The 19,115-nt window shown below is 60.6% G+C and overlaps 6 protein-coding genes across 6 annotated transcripts; 4 read left to right on the top strand and 2 right to left on the bottom strand.

The window, feature by feature from the left end:
• Positions 1-478: 478 nt before the first annotated feature.
• On the top strand, positions 479-2,491 carry PAN0_015c5077 (glycoside hydrolase family 16 protein; the record flags this gene model as incomplete). The annotated part of the gene is made up of 1 exon (XM_014799387.1): positions 479-2,491. The coding sequence occupies one exon, from the start codon at positions 479-481 to the stop codon at positions 2,489-2,491; it is 2,013 nt and encodes a 670-aa protein (XP_014654873.1).
• Positions 2,492-3,405: 914 nt separating this feature from the next.
• PAN0_015c5078 (uncharacterized protein) lies at positions 3,406-5,697 on the top strand (the record flags this gene model as incomplete). The annotated part of the gene is made up of 1 exon (XM_014799388.1): positions 3,406-5,697. The coding sequence occupies one exon, from the start codon at positions 3,406-3,408 to the stop codon at positions 5,695-5,697; it is 2,292 nt and encodes a 763-aa protein (XP_014654874.1).
• A 365-nt stretch (positions 5,698-6,062) lies between these two features.
• PAN0_015d5079 (nucleotide-binding domain-containing protein) lies at positions 6,063-7,439 on the bottom strand (the record flags this gene model as incomplete). Its single annotated transcript, XM_014799389.1, has 1 exon — positions 6,063-7,439. One exon carries the CDS (start codon positions 7,437-7,439, stop codon positions 6,063-6,065), a length of 1,377 nt encoding a protein of 458 aa, XP_014654875.1.
• Positions 7,440-7,509: 70 nt separating this feature from the next.
• Positions 7,510-8,541, top strand: PAN0_015c5080 (aminocyclopropanecarboxylate oxidase protein; the record flags this gene model as incomplete). The annotated part of the gene is made up of 1 exon (XM_014799390.1): positions 7,510-8,541. The coding sequence occupies one exon, from the start codon at positions 7,510-7,512 to the stop codon at positions 8,539-8,541; it is 1,032 nt and encodes a 343-aa protein (XP_014654876.1).
• A 2,769-nt stretch (positions 8,542-11,310) lies between these two features.
• On the top strand, positions 11,311-13,556 carry PAN0_015c5081 (uncharacterized protein; the record flags this gene model as incomplete). Its single annotated transcript, XM_014799391.1, has 4 exons — positions 11,311-11,471; positions 11,583-11,676; positions 11,928-12,100; positions 12,428-13,556. 4 exons carry the CDS (start codon positions 11,311-11,313, stop codon positions 13,554-13,556), a joined length of 1,557 nt encoding a protein of 518 aa, XP_014654877.1.
• Positions 13,557-14,018: 462 nt separating this feature from the next.
• Positions 14,019-18,283, bottom strand: PAN0_015d5082 (uncharacterized protein; the record flags this gene model as incomplete). The annotated part of the gene is made up of 8 exons (XM_014799392.1): positions 14,019-15,451; positions 15,817-16,109; positions 16,342-16,357; positions 16,574-16,997; positions 17,215-17,274; positions 17,571-17,603; positions 17,679-17,906; positions 18,014-18,283. The coding sequence occupies 8 exons, from the start codon at positions 18,281-18,283 to the stop codon at positions 14,019-14,021; spliced, it is 2,757 nt and encodes a 918-aa protein (XP_014654878.1).
• Positions 18,284-19,115: the final 832 nt, after the last annotated feature.

The following is a 19,115-nucleotide window of genomic DNA, read 5'->3' on the forward strand; positions in this document are numbered from 1 at the left end:
GATCGTCGCCGACCCTTGGCCTGTCTGCAATGTCTGCTCGGCTGCGGCTCTCCGACGACGCGAGAGCGCGAAGGATCTGCGCCAAGAAGTCCGAACCGCTGTCCGCACGCCGAATCGGTGGAATGTCGAGGGCTTTGCCGCACACGCCTATCATACCGACGGTCGGGCCGTTGAGCCGTCTTTCGAGGTGCCAATCAATGCCGCTCGCCTGTGCTTGCCAGCAGTAAAAGTTGCCCTCTGAGCGCAGAGTGGTACCGTGGAGCCACAGCGGCCAATTCAGACCAGCCTCGAACAGTCGGACTGCTTGCAGAGTTCGGACCACCCGAGATTGTCGCAGCACGAGCAATCACACTGAGCTGGGCTGAGTTCAACGCTCGTCGCTTGTCCCCTCCGTCCTGACCACCTCGTTCCCTTGCTCCATAACCACCCTCCTACTTGCCGCCCTCACTGTCATTGAGCGCGCCATAGAGAGGTCAGCATGATGAACCACGACCGCGACGCCGACCGCGCCGGTCTGCTTGGCTCAGACTCGGACTCACATTCACAAAACGCAGGCAGCTACTCGCGACCCTTCCGACGCGAGCCTGCGCCGGGCCTTCAGCATTCCAACATCGTGCAACCTGGCCGAGGCACCGCTGCCAACCCCACCAGCACCTTCCACTCCACCTCGACCGGCTCACACTCGTCCAACAGCGGCACTCCTCGCTTCCTCGGCGCACACAATGCTGGCGCACGCGGCTCGTCGTCCGAAGTGAGCGTGCACTCCTCCCAGTTCAGCAGCGCCAGCAGCTTCACCGGAGGCAAGAGCGGCTATACTACGGACGAGAAGACCGCGCTCAACAGGCGTGGTGCGGCAGGTCGCACTGCTGCGCCCGGCGCAGCCGCGTTGGCGTACGACTCGGACGACGACGACTGGCTGCACGACCCTAGCATCAACGATCACCGAAAGCTTCCCAAATCAGACATGCACGAGTCCATCACGTCCATGAGGGGCATCCTCAATATCGGCACGTTGCTGCTCATCCTCGCGTGCCTGCTCATGCTCTTCCTCGGATACCCCGTCATCATTGAGATCAGCAAACAGCATTCGGACGGCACCGCTTCCTCCTCGCTCAGCACCACCAACCAGTACACCACCTTCCCCTCCGAGATGAAGCGCGGCCTCATCGATCAGCAGACCCCGCAGTCCGCCTACAACCGAACTTCCACCGTCGACGACTCGAAATGGCATCTCGTCTTCAGCGACGAGTTCAACATCCCCGGCCGCTCCTTCTGGCCGGGCGAGGACCCGTTCTGGGAGGGATTTCACGGCTGGTACTCGGGCACCAATGACTACGAATACTACACACCCGAAGCCATCAACACCACCACCGACGGCAAGCTTCAGATCAGCTTCGAGGAGCGCGAGACCAACAACCTCAACTTCCGTTCCGGCATGCTTCAGTCGTGGAACAAGGCGTGCTTCACCGGCGGCTACCTCGAGGTGCGCGCCCAGCTGCCCGGCTCACCCGACGTGGCGGGATTCTGGCCCGGCCTGTGGCTCATGGGCAACCTCGGCCGTCCAGGCTACAACGGTGTCAACGAGGGTATCTGGCCCTACTCGTACGCCGGATGCGACACGGGTGCGCTGCCCAACCAGACATGGGTCAACGGCAGTGGTCCAGCGCACGCGATCAATGCCAACGGTCAGTTCAGTTACCAGGTCAACCACAAGCTCTCCTACCTCCCCGGTCTGCGCTTCCCGGCGTGCACGTGCCCGGGCGAAGACCACCCGGGCCCGAACAACAATGTGGCGCGCAGCTCGCCCGAGTTGGACATGCTCGAGGCGACCATCGGCGCTAATGGTGGACAGAGTTCGCAGTCGCTCCAAGTGGCACCGTTCGACGTCGACTACTTTTACAACAACAAGTCTGGCACCGACTACACCATCCACGACGCCGACACGACCAAGATCAACGGCTACCACGGAAATGAGCTGCAAGAGTCGGTGTCTGCGCTGTCTGCGATCCCCGACCGGGCTTACCAGAGGTACGCGAATCCGCAGTACGTCAACTTTGGCGTGGAGTGGGAGCCGGACATGAACGGCGACGGCATCGGGCTGAACGGCGAGCCGAGCTACATTACTTGGTGGATCGACGACAAGCCGACGTGGACGCTGAGGGCGAGCGCGCTCACGGGCGTGCCCGAGCTGGACATCAGCCGAAGGCTTATCCCGAGAGAACCGATGTCGATCATCCTCAACTTGGGAATGGCGTACAACTTCCAGCCGCCCGTGTGGGACCGGCTGCAATTCCCCGGCACGCTCAAGGTCGACTATGTGCGCATGTATCAGCGCGACGGTCGGGCGGATCGGGTGTCGTGCGATCCAAAGGAGTTCCCCACGCGATCCTACATTGAACGTCACCAAGACATCTACTCCAACGTCAACATCACCAGGTTCCCCAAGGATCGAATCCCCAAGAACTCGCTCACACATCCTGGATGCAAGTAAAGTAGCATCTGTAGTTACATAGAGAACAATTCAATAGTCCGAGTGGAATGCACAGGAGCTCCTTTCTTTGAGATGTCTGAAGCTCTTTCTGAGTTTTGGGGGCTTGATCTTCGGGACGAGAGGCACGTGGTGGCGGTACAGAAGTCGAGGTTGAATTCCGGCAGAGAAATTGAGGCCCAAAATTGGGGTCCACTTCCTACAGACGTGAGGCTGCTCGAGCATAGCTTTCGGAGCATGTTGCCGTCTGGGATGCCGATCGCAGTGTGACAGCTGCAGCGATCCTGTGGCTGGCCGAGCCCAGGCGACACGGCCGCCACCTTTTTCTCAGCCGGTCACACGCAGCAGCGCTGAAAAATAAAGCTCCCCGCTGGCTGGCTCGCATGTCCAGGCTGTGCTGCCGCGCGGCTTGCTGCTCCACCCGGGGTCCTCGAAAAAAAAGGAGGGTCGAGCGCCCAGTGTCTGCCGACCGCACGCACCAACCCGACTCGACTCGGCAAGCTTTTGCATTTCACACCGACCCAGACGCGCTTGGCCAGGCTGCGTGTGCACAGTGGGGCACAGGCAGGCGCCAAATGCCTCGTTCCTGCTCAGGTGCGTGCATACAGCCTGCTAGCCAACACACTTCCCCACTTTGTTCGCCCCATCCCACCATCCTCCACCATCCTACGCATCCATCCAAGCTACAATACGTCTCCTCCTTCTCCTTCAACCAGCCACCCCGATCGCCGAATCGTCGCAAGAGCACAGCCAACCGCTCTGCTCTGCTATGCACCCCATGCTCCCCACTCGGGCTCGATGAAACAAGAGTCCTCATAAGCGCCACGCTTGACCTTCATCCCTTTTACCAGCATCCATTCCAGCCCCCCTTGCTTGCACAGTTTTGTTCCACCACACTCCTTTCCTCCAACTCCACAATGTCCGCTTCGCCCGCTCTGCCCGAGCCCATCATTGTCGACGCGCCGCTCCCGGCAACTCGCCCCTCTCCTTCGTCTCATGACTTGACTCATTCGCACGCGACCAACGCATCCACATCGGACTGCCATCCAGCCCATGCTGTCAATTCGCCCACCTCCATGATGGATGCAGTCACTGCAGCGGCTGCCATGGGCGCTCTTCCCGCTGCCAACGGCCTCCCCTCGGACCCAGCGGAAGCATCCAGCATCTCGCGCCTCTTTGCGCATCCTCCCGCTCCAGACCCAGCGCCCGCTTCGACCCCAGCCTCCACGGCTCTTCTCTTCGGCTCGGCACCTGTTTCGCCCCACCCGACTTCGCCAACTCGCACCCCGGCTGCACCGCACAGCCTTCGATCCGCCGCATCGCCTTCATCCCATCTCGCCTCGCCCGCTTCCGAGCGCGCAAACCCAATCATCGGCGCGGGCGTCACTCCCAGCCATCTAGCTCACAGCCTGCACCAACATCAGCAACAGCAGCTGCCCGCCTCGGCCGACGCCTCCACCGCATACTTGCACAACGCCAGCGGCTTCCGCTCACCCGCTCGAAGCCGCCTCCACGGCACCGCTTCCCCCGCCGGCACATCGCCGCCCAACCTCACTGCTCCCGCACACCCAGGCGCATGGCATCATCCTGACCATCAGCCCTCGCACACTCCCCACACTCCTCGCTCGCCCAGCATTTTCGAGCGCGACATCGAGCACCGCGATGCCTCCCACATCATGACCGCACAGGAGGCCACCGACGTCGCCATCCCCAGCGTCCTCGACGATGCCGTCGAGGCCATCATTGAGGACGACGCCGAGATCGAGGTCGTGGCGCCCCAAAACCCCGCTCCCCCGCTCGCTCTCAGCTCCGCCGCACTCTCGGTCCACTCGGGTGCCAGTTCGCCTTCGCTTGGGTTCGCTTCCTCCCCCTCGCCTCCCCTCTCGGCATCCGGCCCCATCGACGCGCCGCCCGGCTCCATGGCAGCACAAATCGCCGAAAAGCTCGGCCCCCGCGGCGTCACTACCGAGGAAGCCATCGCAAGGCGCACGGTTGGCGCGCCTCGACGCCCCGGTTCCGACATTGAAAGCGGTGCCACCTCTCTGCGCTCGCGATCGCCTCAGGCCACTCGTATGGTCGACATGGCCGACGGTGGCAGCCCCGTACGATCCCGCGCCTCGCCCTCTCCAGCGCCCGCCATGCCACCCGTCTCTCTGGTCGCTGCGGTCTCGCAAGCGCAGGCTATCTCGCCCCTCACCCCATCCGTCGGCGCAAGCTCTCCCATGCCTACCGCAACTGCGTTCCCCTCGCTGCCCCTCCCTAATCCCTACCGCTCCAGCTCGCCCAACCTCTCGGCCATGGCGCTTCCCTCGCTTGCTGCCGGCGCCGATGCCGGCCGTCCAGCTACGTCGAGCGTGAGCATCGACGGCGCCATCATCTCGGGCACCGAGGTCGCCACCCTCGATCACAGCCTCGACACCATCGCAGACGTTCTGGCCGCTCACGATGCAGAGCAGGCCGCCAGTCCGTACGTGCCCAGGTCGCCCGCACCGCCTGCCATCTCGGGCTCCAGCAGTCCCGTCGTCGATCGCAGTCGCAGTGCCGCAGGCTCGACCATCCGACAGCCTCTGCACCATCCAGGCATGGGCGCGGCTGCAGGTGCCAACCGCGCTGCTGCGCCTGGCACGCTCGGCCTGCCCGCCAGCGGCAGTGGGCTTGGCGTCTTCAACACGGGCGAGTCGCTCTTCCAGGCGCTGGCTTCCGGATCGCCTTCGCCCTCGGCGGACAAGCGCAGGCTGTCGTTCTTTTCGTACGCCGACATCCTCAACGAGAACAAGGGCGAGGTGATGGATCTTCAGGGTGTCGTACGTCATGCGGCCGAGCGCGACGAGCAGCAGCATGGCATCTTCCATGCACAGCCGCATGCGCAAGCTTACGGCCATGCGGATGCAAGCGCGGGACCTCAGTACGATGCGTTTACATCGCAGCCGTCGATTATGCAGCAGCTGGGCGGCGGAACGGGCATGTCGCGGTCCGCGAGCACCAGTGCGGCTGCCAGTCCGCGCATCGGCGGCTTTGGAGCTCGGTCGACGAGTGGCAGCTCGGCTACCGCGGGCGGTGCGATGAGCAGCGGCGCGTATACACCTGCACGTGGACGTCGCGACTACCTCGAGAACAAGGCCCTCAGCAACCGCCTCGACAGTCTGCAGCTCGCCACCTCCACGGCCGCCGCCACTGCTGCAGAGGCCAAGACGCGCAAGGCTGCGTGAAGCCTTCAGCTACTCTGCAGCGACTCGATTGTTGTGACACGGACCATCCCTGCTTCCACTCCCTCTTCCCTTTTTTCCCGTACACTTGTCACTGGTAGTCGCCGCTGTCTTATGTTCATGGGTATGATTGTTTGCTTTGCTTGTAAGTGCGGTCTGAGACGCAGGAGCTGTATGTCTGCGATCCGTAAGCATGCGGAAAGCAAGAATCTCAGCATCGGTGCCAAGGGTGCGCGTTGCAGAGACATGTCCATGTGGCGCTGAGGCCATCGTCATCGACCTTTGCTGGTGGTGCTCCTCAAGACTCATGCATCGAACAGGCACGCCAGCTGGGAGCATGTTTGGTGACGATTTGCATTTCTACGACATCAAAGGTGGGGCCTGACCTGTTGAGCATGTGCATCGATGAGGTCTGCGACCTCTTTAGCGATCCCAAACGAAGCCTGGTATCCTGCCGGACCGATACCGTACGAATGCACCACCGTGAGTGGCTTCGCGTCGTTCTTCAGCACTTCCAGCTCGACCCTCACTCCGCCTTCTCTAGCTGGTCTGAGGCCGACGTTGTGGGAGATGACGGGGATGTCGCGCCACGTCTTGCCCGGCGGGACGATTTCGGGGACGAGTTTGGCGCACTCGCGCATGATCGTCTCGGCCAACTCCCTATCGGGTGTGGTCGAGGACTGACGGATGTCGAACGAGCCTCCGAGGATCACTTCGCCGGACCTCGCGCGTGGGATCACATAGTTTGCCGGACTGCCGAGCTTCATCACGCAGCGTGCACCCATACTTGGCGCTTTGAACGAGGGTACTTTGACGAGTACCGTTTGGCCACGGATGGGGTAGACGTTGGAATCGCGCACATCGGCAAGATCACCTGCACCCACACCGGTTGCGTTGACCACGAGCGTGCAGTCTGGAATGAGCGATCGTACCGCTGCGAGGGACTGCATTGTCGAGCACCGACGAATGTCAACCGGTGGCCCCGCACGTGCTGCGTTCATGAGCTGGGGCGTTGTTGCTGTGAGCTCCGAAACAAGCCATCGCGTGTAGAGGGGCACACTGATGGTGAACGACTTGTACTTGATCGCGTGTGCTCCCGTACCGTCACCGTTGGGAAGCACCGAAAAGTCAGGAACAAGACTGCTGAACCAAACGTCCTTGGCTTCGCGCTTGGTAGGGCTGATGTCGGTAAAGTCGACCATGGCCATTACTTCGGGTGGCAGTTGACGGTGCAGCTCGAGCCATTTTTGAAAGGTGATTGCATCCCGGCGTTGGTTGGCCTTGTCCTCGAGCGTGGCGAAGGAGCACCAGTTGGCACCGGCCCAGGGGCTTGCGAAGGTCTGCGCGAATGTGTCTTGCGGAAGATCGCGGGCGAGGATAGTGATTTTATAGCCGCGCTCGCGCAGCTCGAATGCGTCGGTGAGTCCAAGGACCCCCGCGCCCAATACTACCACGTGAGGCCGATTCGACATGGCTCCAGCGAAATGTGAGATGCTTGTAGAGACGATGGTGTAGATGATGATGTAGTTGCTGTGTGAGGTAGTGACTCGTTGTTGAAGTTCAGTGCACGGCGTGGGGAAAAGGGTGTTGCGCCTGCGGGGTCCCGTGAGCTTTCGAGTCTTGGTTGCGCTGATTCTTCGCGCGAGCGCTTGAGGCCGCGTTTTAGGCCGGTCCAGTTGCCGACGAGCTTTATCGTCCAATGGATTTTCTCGGTCAGGGTCCTGGTCCGGAACTTCATTGCACATCCGACGTCGACCCTCAAGCTCAGGCCATCCTCGCTTCAATACTGGACGAATCCTGCCGCCATCAAGCAAGATGTCTGGCACGGCGCCCATCCCGATCATCTCGCTCGGTGCGGGAGAAGGCGTACCGGCTCTGGGCGCGCAGATCCTCGATGCGGTGGTCAAGACCGGATTCTTTTACCTCTGCGACCACGGCATCAGCCAGGACGAAATCGATGCTCTCTTCCGATGTAGCACCGAGCTGTTTCTCGAGGAAAAGGAGGCGGAGAAGCTTGCGTGCCAGGACCGGGTCAACAATACGGGGTACACGCCATTGAAGCAGGAGAGTCTCGACCCGAACAGCAAGTCGGAAGGCGATCTGAAGGAGTCGTTCTACCTTGCGGGCCTGGCGAGGGCCGAGGGAGGCTCCACACCAGTCGAGGAGAGATACCGGCCACCATCGCAGCGTCTGCCTCCATCGCTGTTGGCACGGCGGCAAGCAGTGGCCGGATTTATCGAGAACTGCAAACGGATCAGCGAGGCGGTGTTGACCGGATTCGCCGAGGCGATCGATCTTCCGCCGCAGTACTTTGTCGACGCGCATCACGGCGAGCACGATCGACTGCGTCTGATCCACTATCCTCCCACAGGCGTTTGCACGAGCGACGCATCCAAGAGCTCCATGAGCATCCGCGCTGGTTCTCATTCGGACTACGGCTCCTGCACGCTGCTCTTCCAGAAAGACGTGGGTGGGCTTCAGGTAGAGATGCAGCCGGGCGAGTGGGTCGACATTCCCCCACAAAAGGGCTGCATCGTGGTCAATGTCGGCGACGCCATGGAGTTCTGGAGCGCGGGACTCTTCCGCTCGACGCAGCATCGCGTCGTTCTTCCGCGCAGCGAGAGCGAGAGCGGCTCGCGCTTCTCGATCGCTTACTTTTGCCAGCCAGACGAAGACGCACGCCTCGTCCCGCTCCCGATTCCGGAGACGGTGCGCGAGAGGTTCAAAGGAAAGATGATGGACCAGCACGAATTCCAGAGCCGTTGCGCTGCCAAGGGGGTTGCCGACGTCGCCGAGCTCACCGGCGGCCAGCATCTGCGTGCTCGCCTGGGAGCCACCTACCGCTGACAATCTTATAATAAGCTCAATGAAACTTGTAATGGCCTTGGACCGCATCGTTTTGTCGTCTCTCGTCAAAGAGCACAAGCTAGTTTGCGCCGATAGGCAAAGGATCATGGTGGAGATCGGGGTCAGGTCCGATTTGAAGCTGCTCCTGGGCGATGCCGTGAGATGAGCGGCCTGATCGGATCAGCCGAAAGCTTGCATATCGGCGAGTCCCGTTTTTTCTTTTTTTGGTGAGAATCATTCGAGGGTGCAGGAGCCTTGCGTTGGCCTACATTTGGCGATGGGGCCTGCGTGTGGAAACGGTCATGCGTCTGCGGAATTCCTCGGTGCTCGCTTATCCGGCTTCTCCATCGAAGCCAAACCTGACCGACGTGAACGGAAGCCAAGACGGAAGGCCAAGGTGATGTTTGCGAGTTTCAGAACGAGCCGCCGCCGCGGACCTCGCCTGGACCCTCGCAGGGGAGGGTGTGTTGTTTGGCGGCTTCGAGACTCCGCTGGTTGCGCGATCTCGAGGGGGGCTCGCTTTGTTGCTAGTCAGCGCAGGCGGTCACCTGGGCATGCAGGCTGACGCTCCATTGCGAAGAGGTGCATTCGCGCGGCGAAATTAGGGCCCCTCAAGGCTCGACCGCCTCGGAATTGCCGACCAACCTCGCGATCGAGTCGCAAACACGTTGCCGTGCCTTTTTTTGGTTGCAATTTCTTGGCCCACCGCACATCTGCAAGCCATCAGCTGCACGGCAGAGGTGCAGCTGTACCGCCCTTCGCCCGCCCTCCGCCCAGCTGCTGCTGCCGCCGTTGCTAGTTTGTTTTCCACCTGGCCAACAGCAGTCGCGGCACACCCGTCCATATGGTCAGACCGTGCCGAATCTGATCTTTCCCACCCTCCATCATCGCAACGGACATCGCATCTTCCGCTTACCCTGTCCATTTGTCTAGACCGCCTTCCCACCCTGATTAGCGTGATCTTTTCAAAATCACACGCTCTTCTTACCCTCCTCACTCATCCCTTCCGTCCCGATCAGGAACATCCCCTCTTTTCGGCTTCTCGCCCCACGCCGCCAAGAGCCGTTGCCGCCGACTCCCGTGTTGCTTCATCACGCCACCTGCTTCATCCTTGACTGCGTTGCCGCCGTCACATCCTCCCTTCTCCCTATCAGCAACTTCGGCCTCTCACTTGCCGCCCGCCCTCGTGCTCATCAGCCTCACCGGCAACTCGACCTCGCACCTCGCATCTTACGCCTTTCGCCTCGCGCCGCGCTAATCGGAGCGCCCGACCAAGTCAACATGGGTAAGTCGCACACTTCCTCTTCGCAGCCTGGCGCTCGCTTCCTTGGCATCATGTGCAGCCGCACAGCCGCACTAAGGAAGCAACGCACCGCGGATCCCTGTCCCTCTCTTGTCTAGCCGGCGATTCGTCCACGACTCCTACTGGCATCGGTCAACCGTCGGCCCTCGCCGAGGAGGTGATCCGATTTTGGCCCAGCGTTCCGTGTGAATGATCCGCTCGGCGCCAGATCCACGTCGAGAGATGCAGCGCTTCTGCGAGCGTCCCACAGCATCTCAGGTGCCCGTGTCCTTCTGCGATCATACTGCCTCGCATGAACGAGCGTGCAGGCTGACGCCGATCAAAGCCAGCTCTCGCGATCGCAAAGAGTCGCAACTCAGCTCATGCAAGTGAAGCTGAGCCGTCATGATCATCAGTCCTGCTAGTCTGTCCGTCGTCATCGGTCATATGTTCCGCGAAAGACATGGTGGGCCAGCTGTTCATGGGCCTCTTGGGCTCGACTCGACGCTTCGCATCTGGGCGACAGTATCATTCCTCGATAGCTAATACAGTCGCCGGCTAAAGACCACTTGGGCCACAAAGAGGGTTCGCAGGCGGTGTGCAAACGAGGTCGAAGGATGGCAGCTTGGCTGTCGCTTCGGGTTCGAAGACACCGTCCTAGGCTTGATCTCCACCGAGCCTGAGCACCGAACAAGCAATGTTGACAAAAGACGACGATTCTCTCGCCTTTCTATTCCTTGCATGTTCCTCCGACGTCCCTCTTGTCGGCCCCCGCCTTTTGTCGCTGTTCCGCGCTCCCGCTCTCGTGTGCGCGCGCTCGGAACTGGCTTCGATCGGCTTGTTTGCCTTCGCATCCTTCCGATGCGTTCCTGAATTCTGGCAACGCTGCCCAAACCTTTGATGCACCTGCGGCTCGATTTTGGGTGCTGCCGTCCCAATTGGTCGGCACTGCCTTGTCCTATTTTTTTACCCTGGACTTTTGGCATGTGCCCCTCAAAATTTCCGCCCAACGCCCTTCCCTGCACTGTGATCTGAACCTGCAGCGGGCATTATTGACCCTCTCGGCTCCCTCCTGTCTACGATCCTCAACCCGGATGGCTCCACTCGTGAGTATCATACGGACCGCCACTCCTCGCTTGCTCCCCTCCCCCGTTCCTTCGCCTCCCTTCCCCCTTCCATCCTTCGCTATCATCCTTATCCGCTTTCCACATTGTCCCTCCGGCGATTTTGTGTCAAGCCGCCACTTTTTCCCTCCCTTCATCTTCGCCACCCCTCCATCATCCTCCCCCACCCCTTCATCGTCGACGTTGTTCGTGGCTGGCGTTTGACCGCCCGTCGTCTCAAACGTGAGCTCGAACACACGATCAAGCGCTGGCCTGTCCTCGACCAGCACATCGTCTTCATCGACGTCTTTGACGGCTTCAGGACAGGCCTCAACACCTTCCACTCGCTCTGCCACCTCTTCCTCCCCTCTCACCACCGCAACAATGGCTGACCCAGCACCAACATCTGCTTCCGACCCTGTCTCGTCATCCGACTCGATTGGTACGAACGCTTCGTCATCATTCGCAACGACTCCTCCCTCGTCCTCAGAAACCATCACCGTCACCCGCACAACAGACTCCTCCTCCACTACCAGGTCGACCTCGTAAGTTCACTTGGCGTATTCTCGTCGCCCGTCGCCACTGCGACAATCATCGGATCGTCGTAACTGACACTGGTCCTGTCTTCATTCCTACTTGCGTCTGATTTCCTCTAGGTCGTCGTCCTCAACCTCGACTTCGAGCACCGTAAGTTCGACCACGACCGATGCGCCGACATCTTCGTCGAGCACCTCTCGGCCCATCCCCACTGTAAGCTCCGTGACTCGTCCTCGCATCAGCATGGCCCCTGCCTGCAAGCTTAGGCGGAAACAAGGTCAGATGCAGACGGCCACAAGCTCGTCGGCTTTGGGCCGATCGATGCTCGTCGAGCTCGATGGATGCGGATCCTGCTTCTGTCTAGCTGTCTCGCCGGCTTTCCTGCCTGTCACCGGCCGCGTTGCCTCCATTCATCCCTAGAAGCTCGAGCTGACCCTCTTCCGCCTTCTGTCCACTTTCTCCAGTCCTCGTCGTCCTCCACTACTCCGAGCAGCAGCTCGAGCACCACCACCCCGACAAGCTCGTCCACTTCAAGCACGCCCTCAAGTACGACAACGAGCTCGTCGTCCGAACCCACAACCTCGTCCACGAGCACCGAACCGACAACCTCGTCCACAAGCGCAACACCCACCTCGACGTAAGTACGATTGAAGAAACAAGCACATCGCCCCACACTTCCACACATGTCGGCAAGTCCCGGGGTGTGAGCGCAGTGATGATTGCATCCACGCGCACGGCGACGCACCACGGGCAGCTTCCAGATCAGCATCACTTGCCCGTCGTTCCCACGCCCTTGCATACTCCCCCGCCCTCTCCTTTGTCAGGCTTGCTTGGCCTTCCTCCTTGTCGTGAGGGGGCGCGATGTTGATCATCTCACTCTTTGTATACCGCCGACGGTGCGGGCCTCGTGACTGTCCCTGGACACGCCGTACTCCTCGACATGCCTTGTTCGCACTGCTTGCAGATCATCGTCCAGCTCAGCCGTTCTGACCTCTTCTACCTCATCGCCCATCTCGTCAACATCATCGTCTTCTGCACCACCATCCCCATCCTCCTCTCGGCCTGATCCTTCGCCAAGCAGTGAATCTGCCGTCTCGACTTCAACATCCCTCACGCCATCGGTGATCACCACTCAGACCTCTCTGACAACCATCACCCTGCCTAATGGTCAGACGTCGACCTCGACCGCCTATGCCGTCACCACCGCCAACGGCCAGCTGAGCGGCAACAGCAGCAACAACGGTGGCTCGTCCGGCTTCTTCAGCAACTCGGGCGCAGTCGGCGGCACCTTCGCCGTGGTGGGTCTGGTGTGCGCCGCCATCGTCGCCGGCATCTTCTACATGCTGTGGAAGCGTCGCAAGGCGCAGAAGATGGATGCCGACGTCGTTGCCGCCGCCTCGGCCGCTGCGGCTATTACCAGGACGCCCTTCGACGACGACGACCCGGAAATGATCGAAGACCCCAGCTACGGCACGGGCGCCACCGCTCTTGGTGGCGCTGCTGCAGGTGCCGGAGCATACGGTGCCTCGAACGCCATGATGCAGCAGTACTACAACAACTACGGCCACTCCAACGAGGGATACGAGCCCAGCCACCTGTCGGGCGGAACGGCTCCAGGTTACGCGGGCATGGGCGCTTACGGCCCCATGGCCGCGGGTGCTGCCGCCGGCGGTGCTGCCGGATACTACGCCGCAGGCACCGATGGATCGCACTACTACGACAGCGTTCCCACTGGAATGAGCAACGAGGGCGCTTACGCCGGCATGGGCTCCATGGGCCACGACAACGGATACAGCCAGAGCGCACACGACGACCCGTACGGCGCCGGCAGCGGCGGTCACGGCTACAGCAACACCGGCGCGCCCCAGCTCAACTGGGCACCCGGTGCCTCGCCGCCGCTCGAGTCGGAGATGTACGCTGCGCACGCCCCGCCAGCTCAGGGAGGCGGCAACATCTTCGCCGACCCGAGCAGCAGCAGCAACGAGACCGACGGCCGCATCGACATGAGAGCGCATGAGGCCGGCTCGGCTGTGAGCCTGCGCGACGACCAGGACTACGGTCGCCGACTGGCCGTCCGCAACGGCGAGAACTGAACGATCGGTCAAAGCCCCCTCCTCATCAATGACGGGCAAAGCTTGCTCATAAGCGGGGCCCGTCCCAAAATTTGCGTGCCGATGCCTCGCCTCCGACACCGAAGAGGCTCTTGACGGCGTCTTACAAAATCTTTGTCGCTGCTATCTCTCTACGCTTTCACTTACATCGTTTCATCCTATGGTCCTGTAGCATAATACTTTTTTCATCGGGCCTGCTTGGTGTAGCCAGCAATGCGGTTCGATGCATCGCTGCTGGCACATCAAGGCCCAGCATTTGCTTCTTTTGCATGGACAATCCAACCTTTTTTCTCACGAGATCTTTCTGCGCTTGCGTGGGTAAAAATGGTGCATTGACGGTGATGAATGGGCGATGCGAGTATGACGGCGTCGAGGAATACGAGTAATGGTACAAGATGATGGCCGGTTGCGCTTGAAGCGGATCCCATGGAGCGATTAGATGGCTTAGTGTCGGGCGGGAGCGGGCGACATGTTGCTGAGAGGGTTGCGGGAGGGCGAGTCCTGGCTGACGCCGCGGAAGAGGCCTGCGTCAGGGTTGACGTCGAGACCTCCATTGAGGCGGCGGCGGGAAGCCAGTGGCATATCGGCATCGTCGTCGTCGTCAGCCGCCGCGTCACGAGGACGTCTGCGTGGGCTCGAACCGGACGCCTGCGAAGCCGCAATCGACTCTGCATCCGGCGTGGCAGTGGCGTGGTTGATGTACTGGCGCATGACGCTGGCCACGTTCGAGTTGAACAGCACGTCCTTGAACTTGGATCGCACCTCCTGCTTCAATCCCTGCACGAGTCGGAAGAGCTGCGACACAGTCGCGTCAGGGAACTTGTAGATGAGGAACGCAATGTAGACAAACTCGGCGGGCGAGAGCGGCTTGGAGACGGGACGACCCAGACGGTTAAGCTTGATCTCGGGCTTGATGCATGCGCCGTAGCGCTCGTGGTTGGCCAGCGCCACGTACCGCTCGAGCGTGCGCTGCATGTTGGCACGGATGCTGGGCGAAGGCTTGGAATCGGCATTCTGCTTGAGGAACGTGTCGATGGTATGAGCCGAAGGCACGTACTGCGACTGCTTGGCGTGGAGGATGAGCAGAGCGATCTGCGCCATGAAGAGATAGTCCTTGCCGCGGTTGACCAGCAGCATGGTGTTGCCCGCATCGTCGTGAATGAGCGAAGGTGTAGGGTCGATGAAGCGCTTGACCATCTGGCGGATGAAGTCCGGCCAGGCGCCCAGATGCGCACCGAGCTTCTCGGCCGACGAGAGCGTCACACCCATCTGGACACGGCTGAACATGTCGCGCTCGGTCTCCTCCGAGAGGTCGTCAAACTCGACAATGGTGAGCTGCTCATTGTCGAACTTGCGACGCTGTGCGGGCGTGAGCGCGGGCGTCTTGCCTGTTTCGAGGTCCTCCTTGTACCAGAACTTGCGGCCGGTGGAGGGCTCCCTGACGGGGATCTTGTTGTCTCGAAAGTTGCAGATCGAAGACACACGTTGCTTGCCGTCGATGCAGACGTAGGTGAGGTCGCCTCCGGCTTCCTCCTCCTTCTGCACGGAGAGGAGGATTGGCGGGACGTAATAGTGGCGCATGATTGACTCAATCACCGCCGACTGCTTGTCCGCGGGCCAGACTACGCCTCGCTGGTATTCGGGTTCGAGGTCGACGATGTCCTCTTTGATCATGTTGTAGATCGTGCTTGTGGAGAACTGAGCCGCGCGCGGGGCTTTGAGGATATGGCCTAACTCGAGGATCTTGGAAGAGCCCTTCTTCCTCCTAGCTGCGCGGGATGTAGAGGCATTGCCGGTATACTCTTCATCGTTGTCGCTAGGGGCCGAGTCCGAGGTGAGGTCGCCCGCATGGTCGAAGAGCTCGTCGAACTCGTCGCCTGTGGGGTTGCGAAATGACAAGAGGCGCCGCATGTCGGATATGTACAGAGAGAGAAGATGAGCGTCGGGGATGGTGGTTAGCCAGGCAACAGCATGAAAGTAGCAGGCATGCGCGAGTGGCAAGCGGATGTTCCACAGATGTCGGCGAACGAGTTGATAGTAGCATGGTGAGGCGCAAGTGCGGGAGCGGATGCGTTTAAGGGTGTCGAGAGATGCGCAAGCGGACGGTGTGTCGAGAGGAGCGGAAGCGGGTGGGGTGTGACGATCCGGAGAGAAGTGTGATACAAGAAAGAGAGAGGATGAGACCAAGAGTCAGTAAAGCGCGCGAAGAGAGCGTCACTCGAGTGTTGCTTGGTGTACTTACGTTCCTCGGGCTTGACAGGCGGCATTGTGGCTGGATGCCCCGACGATAGACGCACAGCGTCTGGAAGGATGTCTGTTGACGAGGGATGCGATATCCGCTCGACGATGAAGTCGTCGCTGATGACCAGGCGCAGACGTCGAGTGTTTGAAAGCGATGCGGCCTTTGCGCGTTGCGAGACGGCGAGGAGAAGCTTGTTTCGCGACGCGGCGGCGGCGGCGGCGGAGCGGAAGCTTGCCGAGACAGGCGAGGAGGCGCGTAAAGAAGTGGAGCAAAATCGCAGACGCGTCTCAATGCTGAGTTGAGAAAATGTAACAGAAAGAAGGGGGCAAAATTCAGGAATTCGAAAAGTCAGAGGAGGGGATGAAGGAGGGAGGTTGAAGGAGGGTGGAAAAAGGGGGGAAAAGTTTGGGAGGTTGCCTTCAGAAAGCTGGCCTAGATATAGGTTCTGCTCCTTGGCCTGAGAGTTGAACTTGCAGGTCAGACTCACTGCCTGAGATTGGGAGCTGCAAAGGGAAATTTTCTCACTGCTCCACAAAGCCCTCTAGCCAGTCATTACATCTGACAACAACTCAGTCAGGCTCAGCTTGCTCCTTGAGATCCAGCCAATTAAAGCGCTCCCAACCGATCACGTGACAATCCTATCTAGACAGTATGTTCCCTGATCAGTCATCACAGGCAGAAGTGGGCATTGAGTCCCACCAAATTCATCACACTGGATCCATGCCAGCGAAATCAAGTGACTGTTAGTGAGTCACACTGTGCCCCTGATGAGATCCGCAGCATTCTGGAGCGGCTCGAAAGTTGATCTTTGAGGTCTCGAGGTATTGTGCCGGCGCTTGCGGGATGCATCTGGTTGGGGGGACAGCGAAAATCGACAGGGCGGCGACGGCAAGACTCGAATCCTGGTTCGGCGAGCTTGTTGCTTGCGGGTCCTGGAAGCGAGTGGTCAGCACAACGCAGCGGTGTTGCTCTGGAGCAGATGCGATTGTCGGAGAGGTGGCTCTGGAAGTGGGCTGCTGCGGACAATAGGTTAGGCAGAGGGGGCCGCTGCCGGGTCGGTCGGCCAAGGCGAAGCGATCAAAGTGCAGCAGCAGCAGCAGCCGGGATGAGGTGCGTGGAGGGTCGCGTGCGTAGGGGCGCGCGCGCGCCGAAAATTTGGGCGGCGATGCGGGACGAGGAGGCTGGCACTTGAACCCTGCGTTTGGGCCTCCGCAATCTCAGATCAGCTTCCCACCCACGCAAGCCGTCGTCGTCTTGGTCACCTCGTCACCACCTCGGCCGTTCGTTGCGAATCTCTTCAAACAAGACACGATCAGGCATCATGTTTGGACGCATCTTTCATCTGCTCTTCGATGCCATGCTGGTGAGCGTGGCGCTGTCCGGGATCAAGCGCAGCACGGGCTTGACGCCAGCGGTGTCTCGGATGCCGAACAAGGATCTTCGCAACTTGATGCGCATCTACCTGGAAGCGGGCGAATGGGTAAGCAGCAGCCGCACGAACAGAGCGAAGACGAATCTCATGCATTGACGCTGACGATCGGACTTTCCTTTGCACCATGGTGGGATGGCAGATCATGGACTTTTCTGTGGTGATCCTCGGTCGCTCCAGCTCGTTCGAGCGAGTGCGCTAGGCGGCTTGCGCAGCTCGACTCGGACCGCATCGCTGGCTCATGATCTCTCAAGCGTCTGAAGCTCGCTCATACGCCCAGCGTCCTTTGTATTATACCCCCGACCTGGTTCTCGCCGCAACGTACTTGCAACTCGTACTCATAGGTGGTAGAAGCAAGCTAGACGGCCATGTCAGTTGACTCATGATCCGCTTTTGCGCTGAAGCGGACGATGAAGATTGGGCTCCGGTTCACTCGCACGACATCGGCTTTGCATTTGAGGCTCGCGTGGCGGATAGCATGCTGGCGTGGACGGGGCAAAGGAAGCGAGCGAGTGGCATGTGCGCTGCGCATGGACAAAAGAGTGTGCAGATCGGCTTGAAGCCCGCCGTGGCTGGATGTAGCGATGGCCATCGAGGCAGCCCGATAACCGATGGCAGCGATCTGGCAGGAAGCCGGCGCTAGGACATCGCTTCCAGAGCTCTGACGGCAGCGATCGGCAGTCAATCCGAAAGAAGGGGTCAAAGAGCGTGGCACGGCGATCAGGCTGCCGGACGACATTGGCACGGATCGCTATGCCACTCAGGAACCTCAGGGCGGCAGATTGCAGCACGTCTTGGGCTGCCCTGGCCAATTTGACCAGAGACTGTAGGAGTGGGCCGAGCGAGCAGCGCTGCAGCGTGGCTGTCGGGCCCCATGCAGCCCTGCGAGGAGAGAGAAAGCCCCCCAAATTTCGGTGGACCGGCTCGCTTCGCAGACGAGTCGAGCGCAGCCCGAATTCGAAGCCAAGCGGTGACAACCGCGACCGACGCCGGCGTAAACTGCTGCTCGTCCTGTGCACGAAGCTTCCAGCGCAGCATTGGATGAACTGTATTGAAGCCCCGGAACTCTTCAGCTATGACCCAATCGCGGCCATGCGAGTGCAGGCAAGGTCGGATAGGTTGAAAGACTGAGCTGCGGTGTCTGATGAAGCAGCCGTGCGAATGGCTTTGAATTGCGAATCACCGACAGAAGGCCGCCCTGTGTCGGAAAAGAAAAAGAATTTCTGTAGTTGGGCTGCCAGAAAATTTCGGCTTGCCCCGCGCGCGTGTGCTGAGGGGACGCAGTGGTTGGCCGAATTGGGTGAGCCGCCCGCCGCCCGTCCCTAAGCTGCAGTCGAAGCAGCGAACGAGCGAGGAAATTGGCTGGGATTTTTCGGTGGCTCCGGTGCATCCGCACGGATTTTGGCACGCCTTTTCGGATTTCGCACGCTCAAGCGCCCCCCTGGCTGACGCTGGCTGGCAATGGCCGGCTGGCTTTGGCTCTGGCTCTGCAGCCCTGAACCGCGCCAGCACGAGCAGACGCGCAGCTGCCTGCAGCCCCGCTTGTCACAGCGACGCAATCCCACTCGCCCACAGCACACTGCAGAGCGCACAGCGCACACCAGCCAGCCAGCCACTCACTCACTCACTCGCACACTGTCTCTCGCTGTGCTTCGGCAATCGAGCTGAGTGTCGCGCACCCATCACCGCTCGCACACTTGGCGGCTGTCTGGCTGTCTGCTCCCCCCACCTACTCTAACTCGTCGCCCATCTTCCCCGCCATCCCGCACGCTCGTGCTTCCTTGGCTCCCCACCGTCGCACCTCGCTCTTCCTTCCCAAACTCGCTCGCTCGCTCGCTCGCGGACCTCGATCTTTCCCCCGTGCCCTCCT

This window comes from Moesziomyces antarcticus (genome assembly GCF_000747765.1).
Source record: "Moesziomyces antarcticus DNA, scaffold: scaffold_v10015, strain JCM 10317, whole genome shotgun sequence".
NCBI classification, from domain to species: domain Eukaryota; kingdom Fungi; phylum Basidiomycota; class Ustilaginomycetes; order Ustilaginales; family Ustilaginaceae; genus Moesziomyces; species Moesziomyces antarcticus.